Source organism: Corvus kubaryi, unplaced genomic scaffold (assembly GCF_017639235.1).
Source record: "Corvus kubaryi isolate FWS band 111438036 unplaced genomic scaffold, C.kubaryi_AGA036_p1.0 37157, whole genome shotgun sequence".
NCBI lineage: Eukaryota > Metazoa > Chordata > Aves > Passeriformes > Corvidae > Corvus > Corvus kubaryi.
This window is the reverse complement of record NW_024581041.1, coordinates 1238060-1252966: the sequence shown is the minus strand read 5'-3', so window position 1 is coordinate 1252966 and position 14907 is coordinate 1238060. Positions and strand designations below refer to the sequence as shown.

At 48.5% G+C, this 14907-nt stretch overlaps 1 protein-coding gene across 3 annotated transcripts in view; it reads right to left on the bottom strand.

Annotated features, from left to right (window-relative positions):
• Window positions 1–4456: 4456 nt before the first annotated feature.
• LOC121661479 (fer-1-like protein 4) overlaps window positions 4457–14907 on the bottom strand; it is a 47742-nt gene continuing 37291 nt past the window's right edge. For all 3 annotated transcript variants that reach the window (XM_042021731.1, XM_042021729.1, XM_042021730.1), the window contains exons 38-45: window positions 14195–14349; window positions 12108–12286; window positions 11012–11097; window positions 9988–10086; window positions 9466–9707; window positions 7311–7588; window positions 6442–6542; window positions 4457–5922 (exon numbers count right to left, since the gene is read on the bottom strand). In XM_042021731.1, coding sequence (XP_041877665.1) covers window positions 5742–5922; window positions 6442–6542; window positions 7311–7588; window positions 9466–9707; window positions 9988–10086; window positions 11012–11097; window positions 12108–12286; window positions 14195–14349 — 1321 coding nt within the window. In that variant the 3' untranslated portion in view covers window positions 4457–5741. The remainder of the gene's footprint in view (window positions 5923–6441; window positions 6543–7310; window positions 7589–9465; window positions 9708–9987; window positions 10087–11011; window positions 11098–12107; window positions 12287–14194; window positions 14350–14907) is intronic.

Below are 14907 nucleotides of genomic sequence, written 5' to 3'. Positions count from 1 at the left end.
CACAGATCCTGCAGATATCTAAGCCATTGCATGTGGGATTCACTAAGCTAAGACATCCCTTCACCCTGGATTTTTAGTCACACAGTTTGACTTGACTGTTGCAGTGGGGATTTCTGCAACATATAGACAGTGAGGCCCGTGGAAAGAAATAGGGACCGATTCTTGATGGATGTTTCGGAGATCTTTATTTTCCAGCCGCATGGATGGGGGACTGCTGAAGAACTGAGCAATCACGGGACAACCAGGATCCTTCCCGGGCAGGGGAACACAAAATAACCAATGGGGAACAGGATTAGGGTACATGTGACCAGGGAGCAGGGAGACCCCATGCCTCTACCCCAGGGTCCCCTCTCCCAAGACCCCATGGCAGGGGGGAGGAACCCCAACACTCGACCTCTTCCATTCACAACCTGCCCTTGTGCATGGCACTGGAAGGGAGAATTTTGGAGCCTGCTGCCACTGAAATCCTGACCTATCCCAGGCTCTCCCTGTGAGAGTGAACCTAGGTGCCAGAGGCAGCACTCCCACCCAGTATTGTGATGTGTGAGAGTGCAGTCACTGACCACAAGGCAGGAAATTATATATCTGGTGCTTAATGCAAAAAACCCAAAGCTCCCTTACCTGCCTGCATTGTGACCTGCATTCATTTGCCTTGTGGGCACAGATCTGGTTCTGCACTCAGACAAAATACATGTCTTCTACTTCAGGAACCTGTCTCCCACAGTGGAAAAATGGTTGATGTCCTCCTCCTCACCCACAGCTCAGCACTCCTTCCATCAGCTGCCCACACCACACCGCTGCCAGGCTTAGCGCACACTGTGCCAGGGGGTCTCCTGGCTCATGGGCAGATTCCTGCTGTATTTTCTGCTCTATCCCACACCAGAGCTCTACCTGTCACAAGCATGCACCTGCAGATGGCTGTTTGCATGCACTGAGACTCTGCTGTACACAGTTGCCTACACCATCTGCTGCTGAAGGCAGAAGGCAACGACATTTCCAGCTTTCACAGCACAAATGTGTTTGGAGCTTGTCCTGGGTTGCAGTGTATTCTATTACCATCCTCATGAGCTGTTGAAACCAGGTGGGGCAGTGTTTCCTTGCCTCCTCCCCCCAGACTATCTTTCTGTTCATGGCCCATCATTGTCCTGCTGCCTAACTCAGAGATAACTCCCTCTGGACTATCTTCTGTTAATGAGCCTAATCAACACTTGGCCTCATGACTCATTACCCCATTGTGAGATGCTCCACCCAGAGGGAGGAACCAAGCATCCCATCGTGGATATAATCTGGGACTCTGACCACCAGGGACAACCCTTCCCACTGGATTTCCAGAGGACAGGAGCTACACAGCCACCACTGGACTTTCTGAGGAAGAGCAGACTCTTACTACAGGATCACTGCTTCAGAGGACTGCAGCCACCATTCTACCGGACTGCTACCACCACCCTGCCTAACAGGGTGTCAGGTTGTACCTTGACTCTGTCAGTTTGACAGTGTTTTCTTTTACTTTTTTTTCCCCTTTTCTTTAATTTCCATTAAATTGTTATTCTGACTTGGTGCCTCCCACTGGTTTGTTTTCAAACTAGTACAGAGCTATATGTCCACCCCAACATGCAAGTCCCAAGCCAGGAGCTCTGCAGACATGAACAAGTCCAGCAGTGTTTCTTTCTAAACACAGCTTCCTCACATGGAAGTTTGGTTTTAAAGGGCTGAAGTTTTAGCTTTTTGGGGAGTCTAGAGGATAGACTAACAATTGAAAATTAAGTAACACAAGGAAATTGTCCATGCTCAGAGGCTCCTGAGTGAGTCCTAGCCTCCAGAGGCCCTGAGATGTTAAAAGCCTCAGTGGCCATTTCTGACAAAATGATCTACAGGAGCACAGCTTCCCATCTGCAGGTGCTGCAGTGCCCCCAGGCAATGCAGTAGTCACAGCTTACAGCTCAGCACTGGCAAAACCCTCATCTGCTGAAAGTGCAAAATGAGAGAGGTGATGTAGTGGCGGTGCAGTTTGGTTGCTTACAGCACATTTACTAGACCTACCAGGAGGAGGCACCAAGAGGCTCTGAGCCTTCTGAACCACCATAGAGAGAGCCCTGCCACAGTGGCAACATCTCATACTTTCCACTGGTGATCAGGACCTTGATTTGCCCACAACAGGTCAGTGTGATGGTTACACCAGCCTGGACACGGTTTTCAGCTAAGGCCCAAGGCAGGTCTAAGTCATCTAGCAACCAACAGCAAACCCTTCCCCTTCCACACCATGCTTGATGATGCCTGTTGGAGTCCTCTGGTCTTTGCAATTAGCAACAAAACAAAGGCATTTAACCCAAATTATTTTTGCATCAGATACTGTGTTCAGCAGCCAGCTCTCCCCCAGCTATGTGAACCACTCTGAACATCCCATGTCAAATGTGTGGCACAGCTTAACTCTGGACAAGCAAGGAAACCCTTCTGTCACCCCCAAAAACTTTCTTCAATGTTTTGTTCTGCTTTTTATTTGATGCTTCTCTGGCCAAAGTGTTCTATCTTCTCTTCAACCCACTGTGCCAGCCCAGTACCAGGTATAGCCTTCCCACACAAACATTTCCCCCTTCGCTCTTGTCCCCGAGCCTTTGTGCTTGTCACGTAGCGACCGTAACTTGTCGCACACCTTTATAAAATCTTTGATTTGAGTGTTTTCCAGACACCCAAATATGTTCAGTCTCTACTCATGGTGACAAATGGTAAGGTGATGCCTGATCCAGTACAGATTCAGTAGCCCACAGTGGTGACGGCTGTCCCCATCCCCCAGGGCGCACCCCTGCAGTCCTCCACCCCTGCTCATCTTCTCTAGGCTGTTGTCAGTAGCCTTGCAGTGGCCCATGTGGCTGGTGAAGGCAGAGGTAGTGGGTGACCTGAAGTCCTCCTGCATCTGCTGCACTCTGAGATCAGGGCAGCCATGGTGCTGACCAGGAAGGGGAACTGCTGGCATGCATCGTGGCCACATTTGGGCTTGGACGGGTCTGGGACAGAGGTCACTCTGCTGCCAGCAGCAAAGGCAGATATGAACCTCTTGCCTTGCAAACCCACACCGTGACCAGACACCACTCCATCCTCCCCTCAGTTTGCACATGCAGACACACACCTCCACATCCCAGGCACACAGCAGCAATTATAAACAAGTATTTTGAGGAAGCCTGTGTGTCTTGGCTTTATGCCCAGAAATGGTTGCTGTAACGTTAAGGTGGGTCCGAGGGAGGGCCAGGAGCCTTGGGGGCTCTGGCGTGGGCTTTATTCAAAGCCCTACTCCGTATGGTACTTTGTTGCTTAGCTAGTTTGGTTTTTTGTTAGCTTAAGCAAGAAGTTTCTTTTTCCCCTTTCCCTGGCCTGGGGAGACTGCAGCAGGAATCCTTTGGGGGCTTTTGGTTTTTTTTCCTGAACTGTTTGGCTTTGGTCCAAGATCAGACAAACAACAGGAGTCTGTCAGCCAGGACCTGTGGAACCACGGGAACCACTCCGCCCGGCCCCAGACCTCGGGAAAAGCTGAACCAACATGAGAAAGGACACCAAAATCCACCAGCTTCATCTGCCATGAGGAGGAGATCAAGGCCAGAGGTTCAACAGGTTCCCATTTGTTTTGCCCGCACTGCTGCGTGAACTTTTTTTCCCCTTCCCTGAGACAAAAGCCGGGTGTCATTTTGTTCCCCCTTTCCATGCAGCCAGCCGGTTTGTTTCTTCCACTGGCATTTTGTGGGATTTTTTTTGTTCTGCTGTGGTGTGGGTGTGTGAGGGGGTTCTGGTGGTTCAGCATTTATTAATTTTTTCCCCCTGTTGTGTGGGCACTTTGTTTGTCAAGAAACAGTTGATTTTTTTTTTTTTTTTTCACTCACTGCTATTCATTTTTCTCGTTGGCAAAAAAAAGGATTGCTGAAGCCCTTTTCTTTAGAGGAAACACTCATTCCAGAGCATTTTCTCCTAAACTTGTCTCTAAACAGAGACACTGAGGCAGACTCACTTTTAATCACAGGGAGGCCCAGCCTGGTGGTGTGAGGGAAATGTGGTTGACCATGGCTGAAAGAGCCAAGAGGGCTCTCTGGGGGTTCGCACTGGGTGTAGTGGAGTGCACTGAGTTTGTTTGAATGGACCAGTCGCCGCTGGGGTGCACTGGGCACTGCTGGGGAGAACCAGGCACTGTTTATGCAGGCAACATCCCATTCAATAGGCCCTGCAGAAAAACTGGAAGTGATGCAGCACTGTCACAGCCCAGGGCTTTGCTGTAGCCCCAGGCAGGTGCTGCATGACCTGAGCCCTTTGCAGCCCATTTCATCCCCACCTTGCAGCCCAAAGGGAGAGAGGCCTCCCTCTTTGCCATTCTGAGGCCCCCACCCCGTGGCTGAACTCTAGACTCACCGGGGGAACATCATGTCTGCCCCACACTGACTTCTGGCTTCATGTTGAGAAAAATGAATTCAGGAGCTTAATTTTTAGCAGTATAATATTGAACATTTATTAGTAGAACAAAGGCATATCACAGCACTGGAGCACTTACTTAGCAATATTGCCAGAGGCGCGGCTCCATTCATTTTACTGTGGATTTAAGTACTCTCTCAATCTGTTACGTATTCATTAAGCCCAGAAAGTAATTTACACTTCACTCAACTTTCCCCCCCTCCTGTCTCTGCCCCCTTCTGCCAGCACATGCCAGCACACCGCCACCGGTCCTCTGGATAGCTTCAGAATTGAAGGCAGGCACCCCCCTCCGGTGCCTCCTCATTTGTAGCTGCCAGTTTCCTTGGGAGGTGTGAGTTTTGATGAGATAACAGACTTCCTGGGATGCAAGCGGTTCATCTTCTTTGTTTCTTTAAGATGTCTTGGTTTCTGCCTCTGTAGTTTCTCAACTTAAAGGACATTTATTATCATGTGTTTATTACTACGTTTCCCAACATTTTACAACTATTTCGAAGTTATAATTTACCTTAATCTCATTTCTAATTAACTACATTTTACCTTAACACTATTTCTACATAGTACATCATCACTTATAAATGTTAAAATCATATATGTGAAAGACAACATTTATCATTCACTCATTTACCACAATATCCAACCAGAGTCCTCGCCTGCTTCACATCTACCTGCCTGGCTCTGCCCAAACAGTTTTGTCCCCAAAACATACTCTATTCCTGCCCCATTCAAAAGGCCATGAGGCAGGCACCTTTGCTATAAAACTGCATAGTCAGTTAAATTCTTTGGAAGTGCTATGGTCCCACTGAGCATCACCTGCACATCTCAGAAGGAATCTATCCTCCCAAAACCCTAGTTGAAACACCTCCACTTGGGATCAGATCATGTCATGTCTGTGCAGATGACAGGAACCCTGGTGGACCAGACACCATGATGAGAACAAGTCTCATTTAGTTTACATCAGCCCAAACAGATACACACTCATGACCCCATGCTGTCCCAGCATAGTCCTTGCTGCTGTACTACTCAGGAGGAAGGGTAAAAGGGCAGCAGTGAGGACTGTAAGAAGCAGGTTGTCCCCCAGCTCCAGAGAGCAGCTACAAAACAAAAGCAACATCAGAGAGAGTAGCCAAAGAGCTTTTAGTCATGAGGAAATAGAGCCAAAACAAAGCCCACTTCAGCAGGTCTCTCTCTCTAGTCTGTCTCTGCACCCACAGGATTTCATTAAACTTTCTGATCCTATCTTCATTCCTGCCACAATCACCCCTGTCTTTGAGTAGTCCTCCACTGAAGAGCATTTATCCATTGATGATCTTCTCACTGATGTATCCAGGCATGGTATAGACCAAAAGAACCAGGAAGATTGTCAGAACACTAACAATGAAGAGCACAATTATGTATTTCTTGTACCGCTTCCAGATAAAAAACACAAAGGTCTTCATGGGATTCACAAACCAGTTGAAAGTTGTTTTTGGCCGGCTAGAACAGGAAGAGAAGAATAGATAAGCACAGGCTCAATCCACAGAGCATCACATTGGCCCTTCTTTGGTGTCCTGCTACCCTCATGAATCACCAGCTCTTCCTGCTGCTTCCAGGCAGGATCAGCCCAGGGGCTACAGTAAACACAGTGCCTGTGGAAACGCTAGAGACAACAGGATGGGACTCTTGGAACAGTGCCCCCGTGGCCCCAGAGCTGTCCTTCACCCATGTAGACAAGGGATCGCTTCACACAGACAGATCTGACCACTGTACAAGCAATGTTATGGCACAGCTGCCTTGATTATCTTCCTGAGATCAATCGTGGGCCAGGTGCTGCAGACCCAAGTCCTGTGGACCCACCTGAGCTCTGGGAAACCCTGGCAGTCCTGGTCCTGTAGACCCCACTGCCCAGAGCCTCAGTGCTTGCCTGAAAAGCCAATACTCCCAGCTTCCATACAAACAGCTGCTGAGAACACAGCACTGTCTATCCATCCTAAAGGTGATAATACAGATACTCACTTGGGCTTTTCGAGGGGTTCAGGCCCTTTTCGGCCCAAGCCAACAGGACTTTTGTCAGCCTCCTCCACAGTCAGCAGCTGGAACTCTGCTTCCACCTTACCCTGGAGGGAGAATATATCTGAGCCACAGTTGAATGTGTTGCTTCACAGACCAGCCTGCTGACCACACACCCTGCCACAACTGGGTATTTTTCTCCCAGTTCCACTTACAGATGGCTCAAAGCTTTTTTCTCCATTGCTAGAGTCTTACTTCACAGCCAGGAGAAACTGTGGCCTGGTAAGAAACTAACTGTTTTTCAGACAAGGAACTGCATTTTAATGCACTCCCCAACTACCTGATTTGTCTATACCCTCCCACAGTGGCACTGAGCAAAATTCACCCTTGGGGACACACAGTGGTCCAGCAGTAGGTCCATCAGGAATGAGTCTGTCCCAGGTCAGTTGGCACCTGCCTGTCTTGGGCAGGCCGAGTCCCCAGGACAGGCTTCTGCTGCTGTCCTGACTGGCTGATGGGGAGCCATATGCCTCTTGCTTTGGAGTAGGAGTGAGCAAGGAGCACATGGTCTGGGGTGTTTCAGTGGGAACACTAAATTCCTAAACAAAGACAGCTCCCCTCAAGGGGCACTGCTCTATGGGAAGCTCAGAGGAACACATGAAGCTAGACACCCCTGCATGCCACAACCACCACAGCAGCTGGTTCTTCAGGGTAGATGAAGTGCTGGATTGGCAGTAGATGGAAGAAATCTTCAGGATCCTGCATAAGATGGGTCACTGCTGCCTCTGTAGGTTGTGCGCATGTAGGACAGGCTGTCGTATCAAGGCAGAGGCAAAACACTGGCTGTGCTCACCAGTGCCAGAACCCCACCCTACCGTCAGGAGGTACTTGTTCCCACTGGGATCTGTGAATTCCATATCCTCTGGTTTGACTGAGCTGCTCCACTTTTTTTTCTTTTTCTTCTTGTACTCCCTCTCCTCTCTCTTGTCATCTTCTTGATCTCTGAGTTTGATGAAGGGCCACCAGCCCCTCATGCGCTTATTTCGGAAGATGGAGAAGCGAGGTGTTGCATTCTCCTTGGCCATTTTGATGGTGCAATGCTCAGAGCTCTTGGCTGCCCACACCATGTCATGCAGCTCCAGCTCGATGGAGCCTGCAGGCACAGAGAAGAGACCACACAGTAAAACCGCCATGAGTAGGTCCCAGCTGCTGCAATGATCTATCAGAGCCCTGCAAATTTACAGATGGAGAACCTGAAATTCTGCGTAAGAAAGGACTAGCTCAGGAGTTAGAGACTAAGAGGCAGAAGCCACAGGTCTCATCTTGTTTTTGATATGGGCTGTTTAGTGAGTTCATATGGTGAGTTATTTTCACCCCTTTACCATGTCCCACCGTGCTCTCCTCACATGTCTAAGCTCATCTTCCTCTCTAATTCCTGGAAATGTCAATTAAAATTATAAAATGGTAATGCTTTAAAATTATAAATGCTTTCCAAGTTTCAAGTTTGTCTTAGATCTGCAATAGTCTCCGTTCATTTCTGTGTTTGGCCTTGTGCCTCTGTTCTGCTTGGAATGAGCTCCTGTCCCACTTTGGCACTGAGCCCTTGCAACAAATCAATCTTACAACATCCTGGTCTATACTGGCAAAAGCAGACAAAGGATGTGAGTGTTCTCTGCTCAGTTCCAAGTGAGACTGCATCTGGATACATTGCCCAGTTTTGAACCTCAAATACAAGAAAGGTGTCAACTAAATAGTGTTTTAGTGGCTGAGATAGTCAAGTCTGTAGTAGGTGCCACAGCAGGAGGGGTGACAGACACATCTGTTCAGCCCAGAGAAGAAAGGTCAAGAGGGAGATCTTACTGCATCTTTCACAGCCTAAAGGAAGCTACAGAGCAGATGGAGCTAGACTCTTCTCAGAAATGGAAAATGAAAGCACGTAAGACAACAGACACAAAATGCTGCCAGTAAAAGAAACCTGAGAATTGTGACAAAGGTGCAGCCAGGAAAAGGGTCCCAGAAGGCTGCTGGGATTCCATCCTTGGGGATAATCAAAACACACCCAGAAAATGTCCTGAGCAACCTGACCTACAGTGCATCTAGCCTTGCTTGGGGCAGGAGATTGCAATGAGCACTGAAGAAGCCCATTACTACCTAGAAGTTCCTGAGATTATACATGCCAGAAATCATTGGAACTGCTAATGCTTTCTTCAGTGCCTCATTTCTTCATGGCTGAACCACTGGAAGTGCCTCATGAAGTAAAGCTGCTTAAACACACTATGAAAGGTTAAAGTGTAAGGAGAGTTTTAATGTGCCCAAGAGATAGTAGGGCAAAGGGGCTGCTTTTTAATAGGGAGGCTAACATTTGAAGAAGGGAGGAGCAACTGAACAGAGCGCTATAAGCTTGGGGATGACAGCAGAGGTGGGAGAGAATCAGCAGTATTTGTGCTAGCATCATGCAGGGGGAATCACCACTAGCTCTGTTTCAGCACCAGGCCTTGCTGCATGCCCAACTCAGCAGGTCTGATTACTGGGAAGTACCAGAGCATCCAGGGAGCTCTGAGCCCCCAGCAATGGGATGCTGTAACTCAAGTGCCAATAGTCTCACAAAGGTTGTCAATAGTCTCACACAGGTTGTTCCCTCTGCCCACAACATAAGATCCTGGGAAACCGTTTTTAGGCCCAGACTTTGGGGTCTGCATATCTAAGAGCAGGGAAAACAAGCAAGTTTATTGGAAAGGTTGTGAAGAAGCAGAACCTGGAAGTCCTGTGGTGTGACAGGCCCTGAAAAAAATACACCAAGGCCCTGGGACAAGCATGCAAGCACTACATGTCTGTGTAGGGGAGGTGCCTATCTCTAAGGCTCTGTCTATAGCTCACATGTGATAAAACAGCCCAGGTGACTGCTGAGCTGAAGAGTTTGATCTGATGGTCCTAGTGTCCCTTCTTAGAGAGCTGAATCCCAGGGAAATGCTGTAATACTCCAGCAAGGTGAGGGACAGGTCACCCCACTTCCAGCAGGTAACACCATACCTAGAAAGTCATTAGCTGAAATCCTGTCGTAATCCCAGACCTGGAGGACCAGAACAGCCGGTTCCCGAAACTCTGATTCCTCCATGGAGAAGATGGAGTCCTTTTTCTTGTAGGTGATCTCCTTCTCAGTCGGGAGATAATTGAAGCGGAAGATGAACCTCCAGTTGAAATTGCCTTCCCCAGTCAAGGAGTTAAAGTGAACATCTGTCTCCTGCTTGTCATGGTCAAGACCCTTTATCCAGCTGCAGGAGAAATTCAGTTACCCCCTACTCCTGTCAGCCAGCCTCAAAGGCAGAACAGAAGGATGGAAGCACTGAACCCCATGGAGTCGCAGGAAAGGGTCAAACCAGAGCAACACCTGGACAACATCTCTAGGGGTACAGCAGCCCATGCAGAGGACTGGAGTGGGCACCTCACACCAAGGCAAGGGGGAGAAGAAGTTCAGAGGAGACAAGTGAGTGTGTGGGCCAGGGCAGGGAACAGGGCAGCCAGACTCTGGCCTCCCACTGATTCCCACCAGACCTTTTCACGTAGATGTCGCTGGAAGGCTCTCCTGTGACTGGGTTGACATCATCAAGGATCACATCGTCCGTGTTCCAGATAATCACACGGAGCTCATAGCTGTGGGAAGGACACAGAGGTGAGACACATGCCCTTGTCCCTGGTGCCTGGGAGGGCAGGTCAAGCCCTGAGCACAATGCCAGGGCAGCAGGACTTGAACCTTCCTAGCAGTGTGGTTCCCTACTCCTCCAGCCAAGCACAGCCCAGCAGTCTCGCTGCCAGGCATAAAACCCTTTCTGGACACTACAACACTACAAGACAAACACCCACAGTCAATAACAGGGAGCTTTTGCAAAGTAAATCCCTGGTGCATGGGAAACCCACCCAGCTCTACTAAGCCATAGGAGCACAGAAAAGCTCAGGCAGGAAGGGATCTCTGCAGTCTCTGCTCCAAGCTCTTGCTCTAGCTTCACAGTAGGTCGATTGGTCTGCATTAGTTTTTTTATCACCAAGGATAATATCCCAGCACATCTGAGTCAATCTGTCCCTATTCCAGGGTACCTTCACTCTCCCTGGGAAAATATTTTCCCTATATCCAGTTGGAGTTTCCCTTGCTGCAATTTGTGTTCATTATCTCTTGTCTTTTCAGGGGCACATCTGAGAATAATCTGGACCCTCCATCTCAAAAGCACCATTAGGTCCTTGAAAACAACAGATTTCCTCCTTCAGCTTCACTTCTCCAGGCTCCCAAGGACATCCATCCACTAGCCAGAATAGAATTTGATGAGTAGCTCTGGCCTGGGTTTCTATTACCTTTATGTCCAGCCATTAATCTGCCCTTCCCTAAACCTTTGTGCAGCTGAAGCTCTTATGGCCCATGCTAATACACTCAAGAGAACATCCTGTGGTCAGAGCTGGAGCAAAGAGGGCTGCGTGCCACACTAGCACTGACCCTCAGCCTGTGCCCTGTGGCACATCCAGCCAGCCATGGCAAGGGACATTGACTCACCCTGCAGCCCACCAACCCCACCCCCACAGGTGCTACCTGACAGGCAGTCGTGGCTTGATGTTGACGGGTGGTGGTGCAGGGACATCATTTGGAAACATGTCAATCCACATGTGCAAGGAGCCCTGGTGAGAGAAGACAGCAGAGATACTTCAAAAGACAGACCACTCTCCAGCTCTTCAAGGAGCAAGGGCTTTCCCACAAGGAAAGTTTTCATCAGAAATCCACTGCTTAGTTCTCTCCATTCCCAGCACTTGAGAGTGACATGAGATTAGATTTTACAAAGGGAAAAAATTAAGGCTACGAAAGATTGCTTACTTCTGCTCTCAAGAAAAACCACTTCACTTATACTGAATCCATTTCAAACAGAGGCAAACATGACCCTCTGTCTTAATAAGGATGGTGATGCAATGCTTAAGCAAAACCAAGAAAACTAAGAAGTGTTGGGTCTGACTCTGCTCTCCCCACATGCATTTCCAGTGCCAAACAAAGCCATCATGACTGCAGAACTCTGCTTTGTTCAAACCTCCAGTACCCAAGGGAACAGGAGATTTCAGTGCAGGACATTAAAATGGTGAGTTCAGATGACTGCATTGCACAAAAATAAGGATGGATGTTTCTTCTCCAGCCAGCAGTTACATCATGCCCCAGGGAGAAGCCAAGGGTACAGAACAAGGTTCTTGCAAAACAGCAATGATAAGGGACAATGCAGAGGAGGCAGGGATAAGCAAGGATACCATCACCCACAGGGGTGCATGGTGGCAGGGCTCAGAAGCAGAGCAGGTCTATTGCCACCCACACAGCATCCTCATCAGAGCAGTGCTAAATGGCCTGCGGAGACAGGAAGGACTCTGGGTCACTAGCACTGTGAACACATCAATGGACAGAAGTTCCTTGAGGAAAGGGTATTCAGAAGCATCATGAGAGGTCACAGGGTAGATGTGAGCAAAGAATCAAGGCCCATGTCCTCACTTCATAGCTGGGCCAGCCATCCACAGACACAGACACAGTCACCCACCCAGGAAGGGGACAATGCATAAGATTCACAGGAGACCAGACAGGGGGCTGGAAACCAGCTGTCCAGAAGGTCCTTCCCCAAAACAATGTTGAGGTTTTGCACAGAAACACATCTCACCTGCACAAGCCCAGGGTTCTCTGGGTTGTACAAAGACCGGATTTCCACATGCTCTGGTACCAGCTTGTACCCATATCCTGGCATCTCTTCCCAGTGTTGCAGGACATACAAAGCCTTATGTTCAACATCCACCGACAAGTTCTCATCTGCCACTCCTCTCTTGTTCCTCACAGAGGCCTCTGCAGCAGGACAGGGAGAAGATGAAGGCTTCTGGCCAGCAAGAGTCATGTCAGGACATCAGTCACTAGCACAAGTAACAGAAGTTGATGTACTGGGCAAACAAGCACCTCTCCAGAAAAACAAATGGGGAGAAGCAGGAGGGAAAAGATGAGGTGAGTGAGTTCAATATGTTGCAGTGATGAGAGAAATGGCAGGCAGGACAAAAACAAGCCAAGAGAAATACCATGGAAAGGGCAAAAAAGAATTTACTCTGGCCCTGGGAAAAAGATCCAAGGGACATTGAGGAGGACATGACCCTCTGGGGCAGTTTAATCCCCACATCTCTGTGCTAGTGCCAACAGATCCATGGATGAATTTTTGCCAGAGAAGTGCTACTGGAAAGCATTACTTGCCACTTTCAAGACATGCAGCTGTGCTCTCTGTTAATGAACACTATGTGTGACTAATTGACTCCTTTGGGACAGCGAAGCCAAATGGCAGTTCAAGACCGAATCTTGCTGGTGGGAGAAAAGCCAGAGCCAACAGGTGAGGACACAATGACCCACCCACTCCTGGGTTTATGGAATGCATCTGCTCTTTGGATATCAGTCTGAGAACTAAGCCATTCCAAGCAGTGCTCAAGCACAACAGAGGTTCACAGAGCACCAGCTGCAGCTATGTTGGAACCAGAGCCAGCTGCCAAGGAACACCAGGAGAGCACCTTGTTTCTCCCTCCCCAGCTATCCAGTGACCTGAAAAAAAGGGGAAAAGAGCTTTTGGAGGCTCCTTGCCCTGTCCTGAGTAGGATTATTTTCCCTTCTTTGCATAAGCCATAGAGACCACCAGAAAACTGAGGAACAGTTGCACTGAAACAAGGAGAAAGTAAAGTTGGCCAGACACATAGGTGTCCTCAGTATGAGCAGATGAGGCCAGGGATAATCCTTCCTACAGGCTACATGGCATTGCCTTGCAGTACTCAGCCATTCACAAGTGGGCCACATCTGCTCTAGTATTTCCTTGAATTTGGATTCAATTGCACAGGTGTTGGCTGCAGCAGGGGCTAGCATTTGCTCAGGGAAGTTCTCCATCACTGCTGGTGGAGGCTGTGAAAGGTCGGTGTGTTCTTGGACATCTGTGGCCCTGGCTCAGGGTTTGTAATGCCAGTTAGAAGGAAAGAAAACTGCAAATGAGAAGCAGAAGCTGCCCACAAGGTGGAGATCAACAGTAGAAAAGAGCAGTGTGGAATCACCCAAGGCACCTGAAGCCACTGGAAGCACAGAGCATTCCTGAACAAAGCCAGCTAAAAACAGGAAAGAAGATTGAAAAAACACTCCCCCCTCCCCCCCACCCCCCCACAAAAATACACCCGTAACAAAACAAAAAAAATACCCACAAAAAAACCCAACCCAAAACAAAACATTAAAGAAAACCAAACAAAAAATCATCACCACCAAAAACCAGAACCAACCAACCAAAAAAAAAACCCCCAAGAACTCCAAAACACCCACAACCCCAAACAGGACTTCATTATCTTGCTTATAGTGATCATAAGCAGATAAAGGTACAGCTTTGTGACAGTGCCAGCCATCAGAATAAGCTGGCATAGAACAAACCTTCATGATCAACACTGCCGTGCAAGTGGGTTTACTTTGTTCCACCCACTGCCGGGGAAGCCACTTTGGTAGCTAATGGCCTGGATCACATTTTCTCCCAGTGCAACACTGTCATCCACTGAAACCAGAGCACTGAACACCAAGGATGCACCCCACAGTGACCCAAAAAACTGGGCCATGCAGGGCACAGAGTGGGAAAGCCAGCCTGGACACCTCAGGGAAGAGAAGCTGGTGGGCTCCCAGACCACCCACCAGCACATGCATTGCTGAGCACGGGCAGCTATTTAAGGGAGCAGTTCAACAAGCCCTCTGTACCTTCAGGAAAAGCCTCTGGAGGGACCTTGAATATTTTATTGTCCACTTTGATCTCCTCCCATCTGTACTCTGCAGCAGGGATTGAATTTTTCTTGCATAAGCTATCCAAGATCTGTGTAGGTTTAAAAGCATCTCGCCAGGTGTTGTAGCCATTTCTGCGTGGAAAAAGAAAACATCAAGAACTTCTTCAGTTTAAGTTTCTTTTCTAGGCTGTGAAACAGTCTTCCTTCCCTACAGCACAGGCTACATCACTAGAACCCTGCTCAGATTTTCACTGGGAAAACCCTGGGCTTTCAAAAGGGTTACAAAAAATCTTAATGAATGAAAAGCTAAACAAACTCCATCCCGACAGAACAAGCTGGACTTCCACCCCACAGAACTATTAGCTTCTGAGCAGCAAGAGCAGTTCTAGCTTCAGTTCCTAAGTGGGAAAGAGGTTTTTGCTGTGCTGGGTACTCAACTCCATGCCCACAGCTAATTTTCCAATAGCAGGGTAGGAGAAGTTTGCAGAAAACTGGTTGAAGACACCAGAGAATCCACATGGAAGGAGGCCAAAGGAAATCAGATGTCCTGAGTGTTGCTGCTTACAAAATGCTGCCAGAGAAACTGCCGTATTTTGTGAAAGGTCGGTGTCAAGAAAGCAGTTTTCTCACAGAACACCAATATGAAAGCAATAAAGAATTTTTTTTGCTATATTATGCAAGGCATATTAG